The 21,084-nt window shown below is 48.9% G+C and overlaps 3 protein-coding genes across 11 annotated transcripts; 1 reads left to right on the top strand and 2 right to left on the bottom strand.

The window, feature by feature from the left end:
- Nucleotides 1-7,704: 7,704 nt before the first annotated feature.
- On the bottom strand, nucleotides 7,705-12,257 carry RRP8 (ribosomal RNA processing 8). Its single transcript, XM_033206581.1, has 7 exons — nucleotides 11,842-12,257; nucleotides 9,676-10,039; nucleotides 8,971-9,424; nucleotides 8,748-8,877; nucleotides 8,494-8,600; nucleotides 8,311-8,407; nucleotides 7,705-8,090 (listed from the first exon to the last, which is right to left on the bottom strand). The coding sequence occupies exons 1-7, from the start codon at nucleotides 11,938-11,940 to the stop codon at nucleotides 7,971-7,973; spliced, it is 1,371 nt and encodes a 456-aa protein (XP_033062472.1). The 5' UTR covers nucleotides 11,941-12,257; the 3' UTR covers nucleotides 7,705-7,970.
- On the top strand, nucleotides 12,139-19,263 carry ILK (integrin linked kinase). 8 transcript variants are annotated; one of them, XM_033206583.1, is made up of 13 exons: nucleotides 12,139-12,260; nucleotides 12,694-12,828; nucleotides 16,444-16,609; nucleotides 16,791-16,886; nucleotides 17,093-17,189; nucleotides 17,279-17,362; nucleotides 17,466-17,551; nucleotides 17,691-17,800; nucleotides 17,904-18,031; nucleotides 18,123-18,244; nucleotides 18,331-18,430; nucleotides 18,543-18,673; nucleotides 18,853-19,263. In XM_033206583.1, exons 2-13 carry the CDS (start codon nucleotides 12,740-12,742, stop codon nucleotides 19,000-19,002), a joined length of 1,359 nt encoding a protein of 452 aa, XP_033062474.1. In that variant the 5' UTR covers nucleotides 12,139-12,260; nucleotides 12,694-12,739; the 3' UTR covers nucleotides 19,003-19,263. The 8 variants fall into 8 exon arrangements, with proteins under 8 accessions (XP_033062474.1, XP_033062473.1, XP_033062481.1 ...); XM_033206582.1 differs by having other exon boundaries at nucleotides 12,148-12,260; nucleotides 12,648-12,828; XM_033206585.1 differs by having other exon boundaries at nucleotides 12,185-12,260; nucleotides 12,716-12,828.
- Nucleotides 19,232-21,060, bottom strand: TAF10 (TATA-box binding protein associated factor 10). Of its 2 annotated transcripts, none has more exons than XM_033206591.1 (5): nucleotides 20,340-21,060; nucleotides 20,062-20,216; nucleotides 19,779-19,843; nucleotides 19,580-19,694; nucleotides 19,232-19,402 (listed from the first exon to the last, which is right to left on the bottom strand). In XM_033206591.1, the coding sequence occupies exons 1-5, from the start codon at nucleotides 20,584-20,586 to the stop codon at nucleotides 19,313-19,315; spliced, it is 672 nt and encodes a 223-aa protein (XP_033062482.1). In that variant the 5' UTR covers nucleotides 20,587-21,060; the 3' UTR covers nucleotides 19,232-19,312. The 2 variants fall into 2 exon arrangements, with proteins under 2 accessions (XP_033062482.1, XP_033062483.1); XM_033206592.1 differs by having other exon boundaries at nucleotides 20,355-21,060.
- Nucleotides 21,061-21,084: the final 24 nt, after the last annotated feature.

Here is a 21,084-nt window from a genome sequence, read left to right as displayed (position 1 = left end):
GTATTTTTAGTAGGGATGGGGTTTCACCGTGTTGGCCAGCTGGTCTCAAACTCCTGACCTCGTGATCCGCCCACCTTGGCCTCCCACAGTGCTGGGATTACAGGCATGGGCCACCACGCCTGGTCAATTTTTTTTCTTAACCAGTTTATTGTAGTCAAACTTATACTATTACAGAGTAGATTTATTTTACCTGTTGAATGTCCAGTCCTGGGTTGAACTTAACCCATCACAGTAGGCATCCTCATTTTGTTCTTGGCCTCAGTGGGAATGCTACAGGTTTTCAAAGCTGGAAAACTGTTGCAGAAAGCTCACTATCTACATAAACTTGCTTTCCAGCAGCAACAACCAAAACAGCAGAAAGACAGCCTTTACCTCCCAAATCTCAAATGAAGAAATCTAATTGGTGGAACTGATCTTGTACTCAGAACCCTAGCTTCAAGGGTTTTAATTTCTCCAGGTAGCAAAGAATTTGAGGCAACCAGGTGAATGGATACATTTACTATGATGGATACATACTATGGAATACTCCTGCAGCTGATGGAAGCAACAAACTAGATGACCAGCTACATGGATTACACTGGTTTTTTATCTTTTTTTTTTTCCAGCTGCTAGCCTCTCCCTATCTCCCCCTGCAACTCCCCCAATTCCCTCCCCTACCCACCCCCACCCCCACATTCTGGCTGTGTTGCTGTAGCCAGGATTCTACAAACATTTCCCAGAATCCATTGCCAAATTTCCTGTTAGGGTCTGCCAATAGGATGCCCTAAAGAAAACCTGAAAGAGAGGAGACTTCATTCCTGTTTTCCAGTTGTCACATGTTCTCAGCTGCAGACATCTGGCTTCTGCTAGCCAGTTCTGCACTCAACATCAACTTGCCACATATCTCAGAGATATTAGCAGCAGTCTGACTACCCACTTGGCAGTCTGAGATCAGTCATCCCTTGCTTTCCCACCCCCAGGGCCAGGCCTTTCCTCAGAGTTTGTATAAGCTTGCTTTCCCACCCCCAGGGCCAGGCCTTTCCTCAGAGTTTGTATAAGCACCAAGATACCCAGAGGGAGCTTCTCCCATAAAAGTCAGTATCAGTCAAAGAAGACCACTTCTCTGAGCTCCTAGTTTCTGGTAATCACATCATCTCTTCCCTTTTGTTTTCCCAGGCCTTGGAATATTCTGATTTCTGCAGTTACTAATTTTTGAATTACAACAGCAACTTCTTTCTACTCTTTTAGTCTTCTAATACTTGTAATTAAGTATCTGTATTAAAAGTCCTCCTCTTGAAATACTTAGTGTGGTTTCTATTTTCCTGACTGGGTCCTGAATGATAACATGAATGAATATTAAAAACACAGTTGAGTGATTTTAAAAAGAAGACAAGATTTGTAGACAATACTCCATAGAAATAAAGCACACACAAAAAATGAAACTTCACATTTAACAAGAATATCTGTATAAAAGAGGAAGTTAGAGTTTTTTAGTTGCCTAAGATCTTTGGATAACATATCGAAACTAATGACAGGTGATAGAAACCAACACATTCCAAATAAAGGTACTAGATATATCCACATGAAGTTTATTTTAAGAAAGTAAAGCTGATCCAGAAGACGGCTACACTTTCTATTGTATATGAGATTAGAAATAAAAGATTCATTGATGGGAATCTTTAGGAATAGGGATAACTTCTCCCTGCAAGACAAAGGAGTAGTATGCTCCCTTCATTCTAGTGGAGCCCTCCTGAGTGAGGAGGGCTCCAACAGAACCATTTGTAGATATTAGTGTTCCCATGTGAGGGAGAGGCATTACATTCATTCAGCATTACATTCTCTAGACAGAGACTTGCTAAGCTCAGAAATGTATAGACCCATCTCCATTTGGCCACCAGGGTGGAATGTGGCATGGAGGATTCTTGGGAGAACATAACTTGAATCACTTATTAGGATTTGGAGCCATGTGAATTATAGAGACTGGCACTTCTCACATATGTAAGAGTCAGGCTGGCTGGGACAAGGCAGGGTGAGAAAAGCAAGCCGCTGGCTGGGTTGCACTTATAGTTTGGCAGGACAAATATGTATGCATTTCCTGTAGGTTCCATGAAAGGTAACCAGTCATGAGGGTTTACTGGGGCCATTCCCAGGAGGGCTGTGTACGAGGGTGAGGCACTTTAGCACAAGGAGGCTGTGGATACATTGTCAGAGTCAGGGGCTGAAGAGCTGAAGGGCAGTGTGGGCTGTACATCAAAAAGAGGCAACCAAAGTCAGTTAGTGCTCCAGTCCTCATGGAGAGCTCCAGAGAACCCAAATAGCTCAAACAGGAGTCAACATTTAAATGCTTGTCTGCACAGAACACACCAATGGTACATTAATCACATAAGTTGAGACTTTATCCTCTAATATGCCCTCCTCCATTCCAATTCTAGAGGAGACAGAGGAGGTAAAGAATGAGTGAAGTAATGACCACGTTCTCCCAAACCATTGAGGTAGAGGAACAGCAGCTTTAAACTGGATGAGTTGCTGGCAGGTCCCTGAGATGTGGCAAAGGGTGGGGATGAAAAACATACATACATACATATGTATCTGTAATATTATATATTATACATATAATTGTTTTATTTATTTATTGAGACAGGATCTCAGTTACCCAGGCTGGAGTACAGTGACACAACCATAGCTCACTACAGCCTGAAACTCCTGGGCTCAAGCAATCCTCCCACCTCAGCCTCCCTAGTAGCTGGGATCACAGGTATGAGTCACTGCACTTGGCCCAAAAACATATTTAAAATGTTAACACTTTAGATTGGTTTCAGTCATGTTATAGGGAATAATGGAACTTATTTATACCAGAGTATTAACAATGTAGAAGGACCCTTGAAATGAAGCCAAAAAAAAGGGGGCTGTGGCAATTAGGGAGACTTCCAAGAAGTCTAATACTAAATAGGGCATCCCTGCTTAATCAATAACACTTCATTTCGTGACTGTGAGACAAGAAAACTACAGAGACCTCATCCCTAACATCCTTCAGCTCCTGAACCAATGCCAAGTCACCTAACTCCAGGTTATATGAGAAAAAAAAAAAAAATAATCTGCTTAGGGCATTCTTTAGTGGGACTTGTTTTTCTGGTCACAGACACAATGACTGATTTTAAAAGAGTATCTCAACTCCCTATTGGGAGTATATGTTTTCCCCTGATTTGAAATTCAAGGGACAAATAGAAAGTGTTGACTGGCATCTAGCAAGATAATTAAATATTTGAAACACCCTGAAGGAAACAAAGAGGGTATTGTGGTCAAGAGTAAGGTGGACAGGATACCATAGAAGATATATCCAGGGTATATAATAACTGCTAAAACACCCTCAAAATTCATGAGCAGAATGTAATCAGGTTTATTTTCTTGTTCAAAGTCCAACATGGATATTCTTGGTCAAGTAGCTGTTATGCTCTAAATAGTAACTCAGGTATTCAGACTTCTTCTATGCTATGACTTCAACACCGTCAAAACATGTGCTTCAAGGTCACCTTGAAGAGGAAGGAGGAAGAGAACACGGAAACGGCTCAGCCACCCTTTAACTGCCTTGGTCTAGTATTGAAACATCACTTCCACTCGTTTTCCACTGGTGAGAACTACTCACACATGCCTAGATGCATGGAACTGGGAAATGTAGTTTACCTGTGTCCACAAAGAGGACATTTCGGTGAGCATCTGCCAGTTTCTTCCACAGAAGCAAAGGTAATAGTGGTATGAAGTCAGGAAGATGTAAATGAGCATTCAAAGAAGATGGAGCACGTGCAAAGACTCTCAGTACAAACAGTTTGGAAAGCTTGAGGAGTACAAAGCAAGTCTGTGTGGCTGGAGTTTTGTGAAAGGGGAGGAGTGGGTTAAGATGCAGATGGTGATGGTGATGGAGGCCTGGGCAAGATCACATAGGGCCTGAAGAGTTTGTCTTTTGTTCTCGAGGCAGTGAGAATCCACTGAAGGACTTTACGCAGAGAAGTGACATAAGCTGATTTGCATTTTAAAAAGATCACATGGCTGTGTGGAAAATTAATTGCTTTGGGGACAGGAGTAGAAGCAATTAGACCAGTAAGGCAGTTACTGCAGGAGTTGGGTATCCTAAAACCAGATGGCTGGTCAGAGAATTCACCTGGATGAGAATTCATCTGGAAGGAGGATGACCTATGGATCAAAGGTTCTAATTACTGGTCTCTGTGAAAAGCTGTCGAGTTTTGTGCAATTACATAAATGGTTGGGTTTGGAGCTGAGCGGTGTCTCTGCCAAGATCATGTTGTTTCTTTTAGAACTGTGTTCCCTTAGGACTATATTACGGGAACAGAAGCTGGAGCACACCAGTAACTGCAGAAGCAGTAACTATTTATTTGGAGAACTCTAAAAGGGACGCTGAACAAGCATGAGGCACGGATAACCAAACCCAATTTTATTCTTGTCTCTTACCACCCCTCCAAATTTTATTCACTGGGAGGTACTCTCCCTGCTATGGAGAAAAGTTGCAGCTAGGTTGTGATGTTCTTGATAGTCCTGTGATCAGTTTAAGGAGCAAACATCTCAATTAGAATGTCTAATCCTGTGTAACAATAATCTGCACCTGTTGTAGTTTTAAATCTCTTTTCCCCTCCCAGCTCTGCCCCAGCTAAGTCTAGAAGCCTGCATTGGGAAAGGGAGGAGGGATTGGTATGTTCTTTGCTCTCCTCAGCTCCTCTCTACCTAATCACTGCTGATTGCTCTGGGCCCAGGTGATGAGGAGAGGTAAGGAGATAAATCAGTCTGGCCTGACTGGGTATTTCTATGCCCTGTGGGCCTGGAAGATACCTCCTCTCCCCCATTCTCACTCTCAAATGATAAACTGGCTTCCTGCTTCCTGAAAAAAAAAAAAAAAAAAAAAAAATCAAAGCAACCAGAAATGAACTTCTGGGGCCCTATCAGGAACTCTGAAGAGGGCTTTCACAATGGAGCAACCTCTTACCACTCCCATTTACCTCAAACAGGCCCTCCACATTACTCAGCAATCCCTACCCCGCTGCATTCTGAGTTCTCTCTCATCTCAACAGCACTCGACAGCTAACCTGCCCATCCTCCCATATTAAAAAAAAAAAAAAAAAAAAAAAAAAAATCGGCTGGGCGTGGTGGCTCACGCCTGTAATCCCAGAACTTTGGGAGGCTGACGCAGGCCGATCACTTGAGGTCAGGAGTTCGAGACCAGCCTGGCCAACACGGTGAAACCCTGTCTTTACTAAAAATACAAAAATTAGCTGGGTATGGTGACTTGAGCCTGTATTCCCAGCTACTCGGGAGGCTGAGGCAGGAGAATTGCTTGACCCAGGACACAGAGGTTTCAGTGACCCGAGATCACGCCACCGCATTCTAGCCTGGGCCACAGAGCAAGACTCTGTCTCAAAAATAATAATAATAATAACTCTCCTGGTTTTACTCCTACATCTTTGGGTGAACCTTCTCCTCTTCCATCACCTTTACTAGTTCATTTTCCTTTATCCATCCATGACAGGCTCCTCAGTTCTAATCTGAGCCATTTTCTCTTCTCATTGTCTTACCCTGAATATCTCATCTATTCTGACTTTAATTACCACGTCTAGGCTGCTGATTCCCAGACCCCTAGCACAGATCTCACGCATGTCCCACTTCCTGAAATCCAACACTCTGAATGGCATCACCAGCCTACCCACAGTTGCTCAAGCCAGAACCCTGGAACTTACTTCAGATTTCTCTCTTACGATCCTCGGCATCCCACCAATTCTACCTAATGAAGTTCTCCTGTCTGCCTACTTCTTCCACCATGACTAGTCAACAGTGCCCTCATCTTGTGCCCTAGAACCTGGGTTTCTATAACACCCCTGTTCTCATCCATCTCACTCGAGTGGACCCTGTCATTTCTTATCTCTCCCTAGGTGAATAAGTACACTGGCAATATCTCAAATGACAAGCTTTGGGAATATAAAGATAAATACAGCTTGAGAAAACTACAGCCAAATGCACAAACGAATCACAATGCAATATTTAGAAGTTGAGTAGCACTCTTCACATAGTACTTTCAGAGTACAGATGAAGAATTGATTTTGCTTTGGGAGTAGAATAGGAAACAACTAGGTTATTTGGAAAGGTGAGCAAACTGCCTGTCAGATGAGTATTCAGCAGAAAGAACAGTACATGTAGAGGCACTGTGCAGTGCCTGCTTAATGATTCACAGCCCAGCCTCCAAACATGCCCTCTGGCCTACAGCCTGTTTCAAAACTTCCATCCCCTTATTAAAGGCATCCAACTGGCTTTAGGGCCATAGAACCTATGGTCTCCCGATGGGTACTGTCAGGTATTCCTGGAAACAAGTACAAGAGACCATATCTTTACACCTAGACACATGGCAGATACCTTCTCGGGGAGGCCTAGAATCTATCATTCAAACTCACCTTCCTTCAGCACCTTGCCTATAGCTTTCCCAGGACATGCTGATCTGAGTCCACTGCAAGGCAGAAACAGTGGACAGACTCTTCCACCAATGAACAGCCCAATGCCCCGAACCCCACACGGCATCAACAAGTTGTTTATGAACAGAGACCCAGCTCCCTCACTACCCCTCCAAAGACAGAAGCTCAGAATCTATTAAGAGTCATTAAATAGCCTATGAAGTAAGTCTGCTGAAAGGCCTAGCCTCCTCCAGAGGCTTCCTTAGTCAACAAACCCATTCTTTACCCCTCAGCCTCCAACCAGCCTAGGGAACATCTTCAAAAAACAATAAGGCTTACAACATATAATAGTCATAGCTAGTTTACTGAGCACCTCCTATGTTCCCAGCCCTGGCTACAAATTTCCCCAGTTAATCCACACAACCATCTTGCAAGATAGAAATTCTACCATTTTCCAAATAAGGAATGTGATACACAGAGATTAAATGACTTTAAGTGCCTCTAGGTAGCAGGCCAGGAATTAAATCCAGGTCTACCTGATTCCAAAATCTGTGCTCTCAGCCATAAACATTCCAAAGTCCCACAGGATAAAACGTGTTGGGAGTGCCTTGATGCTATATGGTTCCAAAGATGGAGATGAGGGGAGAGGGGAAAGATAAACCACTAGAAATGCTCAGTACAGGGACATCCAAACAGTCTCAAGCTGGTGGCTCAGACTGATGTGTTGAGCCAGGATGTTGGTGGACTACCAGTTACCTCAGGGTCAAGCAGCAACAGCTGCCTGTCTGCAACCTTGAAGGCCTGGGCAAACTGAAGCTGAAGGAGCAGAAACTATGAGTGAGCAGAGGAAGCTGATCTGTAGACAGATCAGATGACAGCAGAGTGGAGATGACAGGACAGAAAGGCCATGTGGCTTCTTACTTGGAAAGAGGAGCCAAACCTAAAGATGCCTTGAATTCCAAACCATCTAATTTTCATGACACCTAAAGTGTCATGAAACAGACAGATATCCCCATGTTCTCACAATAAACTCTTTATTGTTCAGCTAGACCCAGTGACTTTATGCATATTATAACCAAGAAGGCTTCAGTAGAGCAAGTCTGAGAGGTTTTTTTCTTTGTTGAGACAAAGTTTCGCTCTGTCGCCCAGGCTGGAGTGCAGTGGCTCAATCTCGGCTCACTGCAAGCTCTGCCTCCCAGGTTCACACCATTCTCCTGCTTCAGCCTCCCAAATAGCTGGGACTACAGGCGCCTGCCACCATGCCCGGCCAATTTTTTGTATTTTCAGTAGAAACGGGGTTTCACTGTGTTACCCAGGAGGATGGTCTTGATCTGCTGACCTCATGATCCGCCTGCCTTGGCCTCCCAAAGTGCTGGGATTACAGGCATGAGCCAACGTGCCCGGCTGAGTCAGAGATTTTATCACACTTTGTCCTCGGGGTCCACCAGGAACCAGGTCTTGGCTTACAGCCAGGCTGCAAACAGTCCTCACAGTTCTGAGCCTGGAGTTTGAGCTCTGCCTCCCCTTTCAAGGAAGATCCAGAGGTCACCTGCGCTTGTAGAGACATGGATGAAGCTTCAGGCCTGAAAGTTGAGCCTTGGGTCCTACCTGAGGGGGCCCAGTCTTTTGGAAATCAAACAGGAAGAAATGGCTGTTGGTCAGGTCCTAGGGGCAGAAAAGACCCAGTGAGAACCAAATCCTCATCCCTACTCCTTAAAACACCTCCCTCTACGTACTGCCTCTGCTCAGAAAGCTTCCCAGGGCTCCCACCTCCGTTGGGGAGCAAAATGTCTGTTCCTGTGCGTGAAGCCTCCTTCCTGAACACCAGTACCCTGAAAAGGGCCACATGAGACAAAAAAAGGTACAGACTTCTTGGGGCCCTCACCTTGGAGACAATCTTGAAGCCCAGCTTGGTCATAGCCCGAAGAAAGGTCCAAACATCCTCAAAGCGGCTGCTGACCTCAGCCACTTTCAGGAGACCCCTGAGAAGGACAGAAAGTTCTGTGTAAATGCACAGAGCCATGCATGCACACTTACATACATCCATCTGTGTCCTGGGGGCTCTTACCCTGGCTTCAGTACTCGATTTGCCTCCTCTAAGAAGTCCCTGATGTTGGTTCCCATCAGTGAAAGGCAAAACACAGCCACATCCACAGACTCATCCTCCAGAGGAACCTGTGGAGAGTGAGAGTCTTGTATATGGCACACAGTGCAGAAGAAAGCCAGCACTGAGACACAAGGATGGGAAAGGGGAAGGAAGGGTTAGAGATTAGCATATGGAGGTTGGGCCTAGAGCACAAGCCAGGTAACATGTAAGTTTACCTGGGCCATGTCACACACAGTGACCCGAGGATCCAGAGAAGCCAAGTCAAAGCAATGCACAGGGTTCCGGATACTTGAAGCCAAGCGGCAATCCCCACAGCCGAAGTCAGCCACCACTAGGGATGCAGGCCTGAGAGTGGAAGGCAAGGGTCATATATTGGTCTGATCTGGGCCTATTACTGACCCACCACATGGCTTCTCACAGTGCCTGACCCCCATTCACCGCTGGCGAAGATCTCTGGCGATGCGGTCCACTGGCTGCAGTGGCCACTTCTTCACCTGGCTCTGGAAGCCGCGGTGGTAGACAAGAAAAGCCTCAGGGTCTTCCTGGAAGAGACGCTGTGCAGCACTGCTGGGCCCTGAGTACAGCTGTTCATTGAGGTAGCGAAATCGGGCGCCATCCAGCCGCTGTGCCATGCGGGCTCGCAAATCCCCTGCCCGAGCCTCATGGCTGTCTGTCTTGGAAACAGGAGGCACCTCTGTCTTCTCTGTGGGGGCCTCAGCTGGAGCCTGGCCTGGCACCTGAGGTGGCCGAAACTTGTTCTTATGTCTTCTTTTGTTCTTTTGCTGGTTCCGCCACTGCTTGCGGCTTAATGTACGAGGGGGTTTAGGGGAAATGGACCCAGGGCTTTGCTTCAGTGGATCATTTGTAGTACTACCGTTCCAGGCTTTGGGACCTGCAAGGAGGGAGATGGGAAGATGCACCTGAGGCAAAATCTCTTACATTGAGAGTCATGGCAAATCATTCCAGCCATACCTCTGTCTTTGAAACAGTGACTGTGGCCTGCATAAAAGTACTTCTTATTGCCTGAGTACACCATTAGCCCCAATTCTAATGGCAGTCGATAATCTCTGTTGTATGTAGAATCAGTTGACCTACTCCCTACCCCCGCCCCCGACACACACACATATACACATCCAATGGTACCTGTTTGGTCAACACCATCCAGGTGCTGGGCTGAATTTATAGGGGCATGTTTCTGGTACTTCCTCTTTCTTTTCTCTTTTTCAGCAGAGTCACTGCCAACAAGAGCCTGTTTGTGGCATTTCTTCTTCCTTTCCACTTCTTCCTCAGAGTCACTGCAAGGTGGGCCCTGTTTTTCACATTTCTTCTTCCCTTTCTTCCCTACTTCAACAGAGGCACTGGCAAACGATGCCTTTTGGGGGCATTTCTTCTTTCTTTCCTCCTTGTCCTCTTCAGAGTCACTGCTAGGTAGGCTGGGGGGATGCTGGGAAAGAGATGCTCCCTCTAGAGCCCGTAATGTGGCCAAGAGCTGGTGGTGCTTGGAGCCCTGGGGGAAAACAAGGGGTGACAGTGGGCCTAAAGAGAATGGATGAGGGCCGGGCGCGGTGGCTCAAGCCTGTAATCCCAGCACTTTGGGAGGCCGAGACGGGCGGATCACGAGGTCAGGAGATCGAGACCATCCTGGCTAACACGGTGAAACCCCGTCTCTACTAAAAATACAAAAACTAGCCGGGCGAGGTGGCGGGCGCCTGTAGTCCCAGCTACTCGGGAGGCTGAGGCAGGAGAATGGCGTGAACCCGGGAGGCGGAGCTTGCAGTGAGCTGAGATCCAGCCACTGCACTCCAGTCCGGGCGACAGAGCGAGACTCCGCCTCAAAAAAAAAAAAAAAAAAAAAAGACAATGGATGAGGCCTAGAACAAGAAGGGAGAGATGTTGACCTGATTCAGACTAGCAGAAGCAGCTGAATTCTTCCCAGTCAAGCCTGCCAGAATCCAGAACTTCACGTCACCACCCCAACTTCTGGGAAGCTGAAGAGCAGAGAAACCACCTATCCCACTTTTTTCAATGTGTAAATGAGTTAATAGAGGTTTTCCCAAAGGAAAGTGCTAAGGCCACAAGCAACAAGACCAAGGCCAGAGACCAGGAGTTCCAAACCTTCACCTTGAGCTTTTGCCTCCAGTTGATACAGTGCCAAAAGAGGTAAGGAGGTTTCTGAACAGGAGGTACATGATTACACACGTATATTAAATATTTAACATGTCTCTAGCTGCAGTGTAGAAAAAAAACGGAAGGGGAGAAATTGCAGAGAGGCCAGCGGCTTGGACAATGGTAATGGGGCTAGGGGATGAAAAAAGAGGAAACAAAGCAGGTCGATTTCAAGTTGGAGGCAGACTGAAGCCTAAGAAAAGCCTGAGGAAGTACGGCCCTCACATCTGAGAGGCTCAAAGGAGAAGGTGTACTGTTGAGAAGGCTGGTTCTGTGTTGCAGTCCTACTGGGTAATCCTAGGCCAGGCACTTACCTTGATTCTAAGTTTCCCACACCCTCCCTTGAACAATGATACTGACAACTCTTACTTTCTCCAATCCATCCTCCACACTGTAACCAATGATCCTTTCAAAATACAAATCTGAAGAAATAATTCCATTGCTTAAAACCTTTCATTGGCTTCTATTCTAATATATGCAAAACTTCTTCTTTTTTTTTTTTTTTTTGAGACGGAGTCCTGCTCTGTCGCCCGGGCTGGAGTGCAGTGGCCGGATCTCAGCTCACTGCAAGCTCCGCCTCCCGGGTTTACGCCATTCTCCTGCCTCAGCCTCCCGAGTAGCTGGGACTACAGGCGCCCGCCACCTCACCCGGCTAGTTTTTTGTATTTTTAGTAGAGACGGGGTTTCACCGTGTTAGCCAGGATGGTCTCGATCTCCTGACCTCGTGATCCGCCCGTCTCAGCCTCCCAAAGTGCTGGGATTACAGGCTTGAGCCACCGCGCCCGGCTATGCAAAACTTCTAATCTACCTCTTGAACTTGAACAGCATCCCTTCTCATTTACTCTGTATTCCAATCACAAGGATCACTTGTGTGTGTGACTCTAACAGAACATGCTCTCTTGCCCCAGGGCCCTTGTATGTACTCTTCCCTGTCTGAAGAACCCTCTTCGCTTCCCCAGCTTCTACTCAACAACTCTCTCTGACCCAACGTCAGTTTCTTTTGGAAATTCTCGGATCTTCAGATCAGGACTCGCCCTCAACGGTGCCACAGGTGTCCCTCCCTGCAATACACACAGCGCTGGGATCCACCAGCGTCCGCTTCGCGGTCTGAAACAGCTCCCATCGCCTCTGAGGGTCACTCACTCTGTTTTGCAAGGCGGCCGCAGGCTGAGGTCGTGAGATTACGGGCCCGAGGCCCGCGGCTACTGGAGCCGCCTCGGCCCACTCAGGCTCTTCGAACATGAGGGTCGGGAGGGCAGTGTCGCGGAGTCCCCGGTCTTCTCCACGTGCAGAGCTCTTCTCTGGGAGTCGGAGCGCTCAGACCCGCCAGAGCGGAGCCGGAAACCAAAGCGTGACACCGAAGGGTTGCTAGAGCGGCCTGCGCGGCGCAGCGAACCATCGAGTTTAGCCAGCCGCGGCTAGAAGGGCAGGGAGGCGGTGGGAGGGGAGGGACGGAGGCCCGCGCTGCCCAAGAGCACCAGGGGCGGGGCGGGGCCGGCGGCAGGCTGCGGGCGCGGCCGGACGGGAGTTCCCCGGAGAAGGAGCCTGCAGCCCGAGTCCCGGTGAGTGCGAGAGGACCCGCGCCCCCTGCCCACGACTAGGGGTCCTGCCAACCTGTCACCCCTCACTTCTCCTGAGTTCCAAGTAAGGAACGGAGCCAACCCTGGGGAGGACCCCCAGTCCCCTCCCCCAGCGTATACGGATCCTGAACCTCCCCACTTCCCCCAACTCTATTCGCGGATAGGGTCTAGTTGCCTACTCTCGGACATCCGTTCAGGAGACACTACCTCTTAGGAGACACTACCTGCCTCCCCTGACCCGCCTTTACCTCGCGCCTAGAGGACACAGCCGGGTATCATCCCGCAGCCACAAACTCCTTCACAGACCCCCACTAGCCGGGGACGCAGCTCAGGCCCCTTACCCCCAACACAAACACTTCTCTCCTGTAGAGGATAAAGCTTGGGGTTCATCCTCCTTCCCTGGATCACCCCACAGTCCTCAGGCTTCCCCAATCCAGGGGACTCGGCGCTGGGACGCTGCTATGGACGACATTTTCACTCAGTGCCGGGAGGGCAACGCAGTCGCCGTTCGCCTGTGGCTGGACAACACGGAGAACGATCTCAACCAGGGGTGAGCTGAAGCTCTTGGTGGATGAGAAGAAGGCTAGATATCTTTTGGCTACGTGGAGTGGAGTGCTCATGTCTGGTGGGGGCTCCTGCCTTTGCTAGCCAGTGTAATGAGTGCTAAGCACAGCCTGTGGCGGGGCAGAGGGTCTTCACAGAGGACGCAGTTTGAGCTGAATCTTGACTGCTGAATGAGAGTTTCACAGGGAGAGGCTCCAGTCTCAGTAAACTGCATGGGCAAAGGCTAGGAGGCAAGGCACAGAGCAGAGAGAACAGGAAATTGTCTGGAGTTCCATATAGCTGGAGGATAGATTATCTCTGTGGGTGGGAGCATTGGGTACAAGAGGAGAAGAACAGGACATAAGACTGTAGCGGTCTGCAAGGATCAGCCAGATCATGCAAGCATATTTAGGCTATAAGAAGGTCTTTATTTTAAAAGCAAGGTTTTAAAGCTGTGTAGTGACATAACGAGATTGTCCATGTTTCAGTATCATCTTGGATGCTTTGTGAAGAGCAGGTGGAAAGGAGGCAGTTGCCTAGTTCATCGTAGAAGTAATGATGTCTTGGACTAGAATTAGGGTGAGTGAAAAAGAGGAGTGATCAAATTCCAGAAGTCTTTAGGACAAAGAATTGTGGAACTTGGTGGGGAGTGAGTAAGGGCAAAGATGAGGACCAGGGTTCTGGCTTGGGAACTTGGATAGATGGTGGCTGTTTTTACTGAGATGGAGGATGAGGCATTCTGTTTTGGACATGTTAAAGTTAAGGTGACAATGCAGTAAGGTAGAAATGTTGAGTGTAGTTGTTAGTTACGCAGAATTGCAATTCAGGAGAGGAATCTGACTTGGAGACACAGATTTGAGAGCTATCAGCATATAGATGATACTTGAAGACATGGGTGTGAAGGAGAATGTCTCAGGAGCATGGAAGGCAAGAGGTCAGGGGACAGGAAGCCTGCACGACTGAAAAGGAGCAGCTGTAAGTTGAAAAAGAAATAGGAAAATGTGTCAGTAAAGCTTAGAGAATGTTTTAATGAAGGGGAGGTGGTCAACAGCAGTTCAGGCTACTGAGAGATCAAAGAACATTAATATTTTAAAATAGCCATTGAACTTACAATTGGGATTTTTTTTTTAAGTTCAGGGGTACATGTGCAGGTTTGTTATATGGATAAACTCGTGTCATGGAGATTTGTTGTACAGATCATTTCATCACCCAGGTATTAAGCCATAGTACCCATTAGTTGTTTTTCCTGATCCTCTCCCCCTTCCTATCCACCCCACTCTGGTAGGCCCCAGCGTCTGTTGTTCCCCTCAGTGTGCAGTTAGGATGTATTAGATGATCTGAGTATTGTTTCAGAATAATGGGTGGAGAAATCAGACTACATTGGGTTCCTTCATTTAAGAGACTATGATGAACACCTTCTGTGCTGGGTGCTAGAGTCCAGAATCTGACATAATCTCTGCTCTCAAGACAGCAGATTTGTGGCAGATTGAAAAGTAGGCCAGTTGCGGTGGCTCATGCCTGTAATCCCAGCACTTTGGGAGGCTGAGGCGGGTGGATGACGAGGTCAGGAGTTCGAGACCAGCCTGACCAACATATTGAACCCCTGTCTCTACTAAAAATACAAAAATTAGCTAGGTGTGGTGGTGTGCGCCTGTAATCCCAGCTACTCGGGAGGCTGAGGCAGGAGAATCGCTTGAACCCGGAAGCAGAGGCTGCAGTGAGCCAAGATCATGCCACTGCACTCCAGCCTGGGCCACAGAGCAAGACTGTCTCAAAAAAAAAAAAAAAAAAAAAAGAAAAGAAAAGAAAAGTTGGGAGGTGAGCAAATAGTGAAAGGGAATGTAGACCAGTTCAACAAGGTTGGCTGAGATAGGAAGGCAAGAAGAGCAGTAGTGATGGTGACTCAGGGTGGCAGATTCAAATTCTTTATTTTTTAAGATTGGTAGAGTTTAGTTTTTAGGTTTGACAGGTCAGGATCACCTGTCATCTTAGTCTAGACTTCACTGGTTCCCATTAGGTTCTACACTATTTCTCTTTAATACTTTGCAGTCATTTTTTCCATTTTTCACATAATTCTCAAAGGGTACCCTGATAAAGACAGTAAGCACTGTTACTGTTTTGTTGGTGAGGAAATATAGGCTTAGGCAGTTGTCCGGTGGACCTAGCATCTAGGAAGACTCTAGGAAGATGTTGCCAGAAGGAAAAGGGGTGGCATTAATGAAACTGGATGGTTGTGGTGCTGGTTTGAGGGGTAAAGTATGGGGGCCTAAGTTGGCTGTATGCTGGATATGAAGAAGGGGTTAATTCCTTGCAGGATTCCTTGAGATAAAAGTCCAGGCCCTGAGGTGGCAGGCAGCTTGATAGTGAACAGAACCCTTGTGCCCATACTTTTGCCCCCAGAGTTTGGCCTGCCCAGTACTGGAAGCTGATAAGTCAGGGCACAAATTAAAGGTCTAGGAGGCAAGACCAGCTGATAAACGGGGTGTAATGCTTCCTGGGGATATCCTACCTCTAGGGAAAGCTTTTGGCTATTTCTGTGTTAGCAGATGCCTGCAAGTTGTGGAGGAAAATGATTAAGTAAAAGGCCACACCCCCAACCCCTTCAGCTGTAGGGCATCTGGATGGCCAGACCCCTGATCAGCTCCAAGCCTTGCCTAGAGTCGCACACAGGAAGTGACCACAGCACTAAGGCATCCGGAGGCTGCTGGCCCAGACCACGGACCGCCCCCTGTTCCACCCCTTGAATCTGCATCCCCGAACTAGAGGGAATTTCCTTTTATGGCCCCAGGCTGTCAGGCAGGCCCAGCTCCAAACCAATTGTTTTGTTTTGTTTGTATACTTATTTTACTTTATAAAATACATATCTCTTGGAAAAGAAAAAAATAAGGTATCGTTTTCATCCCAAAACAGCCATTCTCATTTTCTTCTGTTTTCTGTGCACAGGATTGCTAAGTAAGGGAATCCTGCTTTGCATGGTGGTTTGTTATCTGCCTCATCAGTAGTCAAAAGGATTTCTCCTTTTCAATATAAACCCTTCCAAAAACATCATTTAAATTCCATTCCATTTTTAGATGTTAGTTTCAGTACCAGAGCCAAATAGTAAGTTTGTTCCCTCTCCTTTAAGTTGTGGCCTGCCTTCTCCAAGACACCCTACTCCCCCACTAACATGCACCGAACAGCTGCTGTCAATCCATTCCCTCACGAAACTTAAAATCTAACAGACAAGACAGTCCACTATCAGATTTTTACAATCCAGTGCGACAAGTGCTGAAGTAGGGGGATATATAAGATGTGGTAGAAAACGGAAAGAACCAATAGATGTTGCAGAAGGGGTGCAGGAGAAACCAGGGGAAGAGCGCTACGACCTAATGAAATGAGATGTGGGATATAGTGAAGATAACAATTTTTTATAGAGGTCGTTGAGGTATATAGGTGGTTGGTTTGGTTTGAAGCTCAGGGGAAGGTCTGAAATGGACGGCTTTGGGAGTTGCTGGCATGAATGAGAATCAAAGTCCTAGAGAGGTAAGCCTTCCCAGAGAGTATGTAATTATCAGTTTTTCAGGAATCAAAACCTTTGCCCCATCCCACCTCCAGCTCAATGACCATTGCCCCTTCCTCAAAGGGACGATCATGGCTTCTCCCCCTTGCACTGGGCCTGCCGAGAGGGCCGCTCTGCTGTGGTTGAGATGTTGATCATGCGGGGGGCACGGATCAATGTAATGAACCGTGGGGATGACACCCCCCTGCATCTGGCAGCCAGTCATGGACACCGTGATATTGTACAGAAGGTACGTACAAACCCTTTCGTCATCCACATCACATACATGCCATGAGGGTCAGTCACAGGCACTGTAACATACAGCAGAAAGTATGTGTACTCTTCCCCCTTTTCCTGTGCCTGACACCAGTATCTCATTTGAGACTGACTGTACCTTCTGCCTCTTCTTTTTGTCTGGCCATGGGGTCCAGCTATTGCAGTACAAGGCAGACATCAATGCAGTGAATGAACATGGGAATGTGCCCCTGCACTATGCCTGTTTTTGGGGACAAGACCAAGTGGCAGAGGTGAGTACTCAGCCCTCAAGTCCTGAGATGGGTAGGAAGTAAAGTCAGCCTGGGTGGGAGATTTTGGAACCCTCAGGGTTGAGGTTCTGTCAGTACTACTGTGTGACACTCACAGGATTAAGTACTACATTTGTGCATTCATGGTTGGTTCATTGACTGCCAGCGAGGCAGCAGTGGCTCTCATCATAATGGCCTTTTCATTCCAGGACCTGGTGGCAAATGGGGCCCTTGTCAGCATCTGTAACAAGTATGGAGAGATGCCTGTGGACAAAGCCAAGGCACCCCTGAGAGAGCTTCTCCGAGGTCCATCTCCCCACCCCTAGCTTGTGTCTTGTCCCTTCCCACCTGTCTTCTCCCTCTGTACCACAGCTCACGTTGGTTTTCTTCCCTAGAGCGGGCAGAGAAGATGGGCCAGAATCTCAACCGTATTCCATACAAGGACACATTCTGGAAGGGGACCACCCGCACTCGGCCCCGTGAGTCACCACTGTGGGAAGAAGGGTTGTAAAAGGAGATAATCCTGGCCTCTTGGGACTGGGTTAGGGTGAAGCTGGGTACCTGACCTGCCCACACTCTTAGGAAATGGAACCCTGAACAAACACTCTGGCATTGACTTCAAACAGCTTAACTTCCTGACGAAGCTCAACGAGAATCACTCTGGAGAGGTGACCCCTGCCCTTGCCCTTCCCTCACTAAACCCCCATAAATTACCTGCTTTGTACCTGGTTTAAGTTTTTCCTCCAGTTAGTGGGCAAGGAAGTGGTAGCAACAGTAAAAGCCTCCTAACCTCTACCTGTTCTTCAGCTCTGGAAGGGCCGCTGGCAGGGCAATGACATTGTCGTGAAGGTGCTGAAGGTTCGAGACTGGAGTACAAGGAAGAGCAGGGACTTTAATGAAGAGTGTCCTCGGCTCAGGTAGTGCAAGGCGTAACCTGGAAGCTGCTAGTTCCAGGGAACCCTGAATAGCACTGAAAGAGATCTTTTATACTGGGTCTCAACCACTCCCTCCCTCTTCCAGGATTTTCTCGCATCCAAATGTGCTCCCAGTGCTAGGTGCCTGTCAGTCTCCACCTGCTCCTCATCCTACTCTCATCACACACTGGATGCCATATGGATCCCTCTACAATGTACTACATGAAGGCACCAGTGAGTAGGGATGTTGAATTTCCTTGGGGAGGAAACGGGAGAGAGGGTGCATGAGCCTCTCTGAACTATTTGAACTTTTGCCTCCTCTCAGATTTCGTCGTAGACCAGAGCCAGGCTGTGAAGTTTGCTTTGGACATGGCGAGGGGCATGGCCTTCCTACACACACTAGAGCCCCTCATCCCACGACATGCGCTCAATAGCCGTAGTGTAATGGTGAGGCCACAAGCTCACTCCTGGCCCAGGCCCCAAAAGCCCTTTGCCTATCTATGACTTATCTCCTTCTGTTTTCTCTTCCTCAGATTGATGAGGACATGACTGCCCGAATTAGCATGGCTGATGTCAAGTTCTCTTTCCAATGTCCTGGTCGCATGTATGCACCTGCCTGGGTAGCCCCTGAAGGTGGGTGAAGTCATCATGTTGGGAGGTGAAAAAGGACCACCTCAGAAGTAGTGGAAGGGGGCAGAGACAGGAAAGGCCAGGGGGCCAGAACAGACAAGCCCTATCCCTCTAGCTCTGCAGAAGAAGCCTGAAGACACAAACAGACGCTCAGCAGACATGTGGAGTTTTGCAGTGCTTCTGTGGGAACTGGTGACACGGGAGGTACCCTTTGCTGATCTTTCCAATATGGAGATTGGAATGAAGGTGAGAGCAGAACAGTATACATTTGTGTTGGGGGAGTGGTTGGTTATGGTGAAAGTAACTGTAGTGGCCTGGGCTCCTCCCATATTTATTCAGATATAGTTATCCTGTCCCAGGGCCAGTGGCTTCTCTCTACATGACAGACTCAAATTGTGAGGCTCAGTTTTTTCTTGTATTCACAGGTGGCATTGGAAGGCCTTCGGCCTACCATCCCACCAGGTATTTCCCCTCATGTGTGTAAGCTCATGAAGATCTGCATGAATGAAGACCCTGCAAAGCGACCCAAATTTGACATGATTGTGCCTATCCTGGAGAAGATGCAGGACAAGTAGGACTGGAAGGTCCTTGCCTGAACTCCAGAAGTGTCAGGACATGGTTGGGGGAATGCACCTCCCCAAAGCAGCAGGCCTCTGGTTGCCTCCCCTGCCTCCAGTCATGGTACTACCCCAGCCATGGGGTCCATCCCCTTCCCCCATCCCTACCACTGTGGCCCCAAAAGGGGTGGGCTCAGAGCTTTGTCACTTGCCACATGGTGTCTCCCAACATGGGAGGGATCAGCCCTGCCTGTCACAATAAAGTTTATTATGAAAACAGGCTGGTATGGGGACATGGGGACAGACAAGTACATTTAGGTTGGGTGGCTCAGGTGAAGTAGTGCGGCTTCTTCACATTGATGCCATACTCGCTGAGGGCAGGGGTCAAGTCCTCCATGGTTAAAGTATACTTGCGGTCCTGAGGGAAGAGGGAAGAGCACCAACTGAGCACAGGAATCCCAGCCTTCAATCCCAGATGGGTGACCCTGAGTAAGTCTTACACCTCCCCTAGGATTCAGTTTCCCCAAAGGGGTGGCAGGATAAGCTTCCACTGTTGTGGAAAGTAATTAGTGATTCAATGAGCCTCCCCTCACACCTTGCTCTTGCTCCGGGAGCTGCCGGAGGCTGTGCCCTTCATTTTGCAGTGCTGTAGGGCATCATTGGCAATATCTGAGATGAATTTCTGGGCAGCTAGGGAGATGAGCCGAATTCTAGAGAGAAAAAACTTAGATGAGAAGGAGATGGACAACACACTGCACAAGCACCCAAAACTAACCTGCCCTGGGTTTACTCACATGCGTGGGTCTGAGGCCTCAAAGCCAGCACGGTTCAGGTAGTAACCAGTCACTGCATCTGGGATCTAAGAAATCAATTAAGAGAACTGTCAGCAGAGTGGGACGAGGGTGAGGGAAATGTCGGATAGACCTGGTTATCAGGAAGCTCACGGTTTGGGTGAGCAGAGGGCAAAAACAGAAGAGTGACTAGGGGAGCAAACATCAGAGGATGCTGAAAAGCACGGAGATGTGGCTGAAAAGTTGTGACAGCAGGCTAGGTGGCCTTGTTGGGGCGGAAGCCCACCGTAGGCGTGTAATCCTCCAGCTGCATCAAGAAGTCCACCAAAGGCGTGCTGGACACCACCGGCTTCACGTCTCCGTTGGCCGCGCTCGGCAGTACGTAAATCCCGTTAGACATGGCCCCCTCTGGGGGCGCCGCGCCACCCGCCGACACCGGAGCTGGAGGAGAACCAACAAAATAAGACACAGAGGTGGGTGGCGCAGGGCCCCAGCGAGGTCTGTCTATATCCTCTGCCCTCACCCCCTGCTGGGCCCAGTCCAAGACGCTTCCCTTGCCCTCACCCGTCCGGCCCTCACCCGCCCCACGCCGCTCAGCTGGCTCCCCGGCCCGCGCCGCCAAGGGTCCCGTGACCCCAGCAGCTGCTCCAGCCCCAGGCCCCCCGGCTGTCCCCGCGGGGCTGGCCTTGTTCTCCGCAGCGGTGCTGGCGGGCAGCGCGGCGGGAGCCGAGACCGGGGGCGCCGGGCCCGGGGCCGAGGCGGCGGAGGCCGGCGCCGCCTCGGGGTCCGCGCCGGAGCCGCTGCAGCTCATCGGGCCGGTGGCAGAGGCGGCGAACAGAGCCGCTTCCGCTTCCGCTCGCGCCGCGCACACCCCGGGGTGACGTCACGCGCCCACGACTCGCCCCGCCTGTCACTGTTAGTGCTCTCCAGCCCGCTCCCCGCCTCCTCCGGTAGTGGGTCTGCGGGTTAGAGGAAATAGGCTGAAGGGCGGAGACCAAGCCCTGGCGAACTGCGCTGCCGTCGCCATTCCGCCCTAGCCTCTGCCGTGCTCGGTGGCGATTCCGTCGAGACCGGAAGCAGCGTGGCTCCGGGACTCTTCCGCCGCTCTGGGACACCTCATTCTGTCTGACGCTGAAGACCTTGCTTCGAGGTTTATGGCCGTACATCCCTCTACTACAGGTTGCCTGCCTGTCTGCATCGTTTCAAGTTCCCTTATTCAACCTTGTAAGGATTCATAGTGGATTTGGAAAGCCCCCCGCCCTTCTCCACCAACTGCCGCGAGAGGTGGGGGCAGCAGTGGGGCGGCACA

Source organism: Trachypithecus francoisi, unplaced genomic scaffold (genome assembly GCF_009764315.1).
Source record: "Trachypithecus francoisi isolate TF-2019V2 unplaced genomic scaffold, Tfra_2.0 Lachesis_group8, whole genome shotgun sequence".
Lineage (NCBI taxonomy): Eukaryota > Metazoa > Chordata > Mammalia > Primates > Cercopithecidae > Trachypithecus > Trachypithecus francoisi.
Note: the sequence above shows the minus strand (reverse complement) of the source record. Positions and strands in the feature narration are given on the sequence as shown.

Bases quoted from the DNA above. Each gene is read 5' to 3' on its own strand.
- RRP8 (XM_033206581.1), bottom strand. From the start codon at position 11,940: ATGTTCGAAGAGCCTGAGTGGGCCGAGGCGGCTCCAGTAGCCGCGGGC. The intron at 9,425-9,675 runs GTACCATTGGAT...CCCTCCTTGCAG, and splicing joins GGATGGTGTTGACCAAACAG to GTCCCAAAGCCTGGAACGGT. The intron at 8,601-8,747 runs GTAAACTTACAT...CACTCTCCACAG, and splicing joins CTGTGTGTGACATGGCCCAG to GTTCCTCTGGAGGATGAGTC.
- ILK (XM_033206583.1), top strand. From the start codon at position 12,740: ATGGACGACATTTTCACTCAGTGCCGGGAGGGCAACGCAGTCGCCGTT. The intron at 12,829-16,443 runs GTGAGCTGAAGC...CCTTCCTCAAAG, and splicing joins GAGAACGATCTCAACCAGGG to GGACGATCATGGCTTCTCCC. The intron at 17,190-17,278 runs GTCCATCTCCCC...TTTCTTCCCTAG, and splicing joins CCTGAGAGAGCTTCTCCGAG to AGCGGGCAGAGAAGATGGGC.
- TAF10 (XM_033206591.1), bottom strand. From the start codon at position 20,586: ATGAGCTGCAGCGGCTCCGGCGCGGACCCCGAGGCGGCGCCGGCCTCC. The intron at 19,844-20,061 runs GTGGGCTTCCGC...TTGATTTCTTAG, and splicing joins TGGAGGATTACACGCCTACG to ATCCCAGATGCAGTGACTGG. The intron at 19,403-19,579 runs GTGTGAGGGGAG...CTCTTCCCTCAG, and splicing joins GCTCCCGGAGCAAGAGCAAG to GACCGCAAGTATACTTTAAC.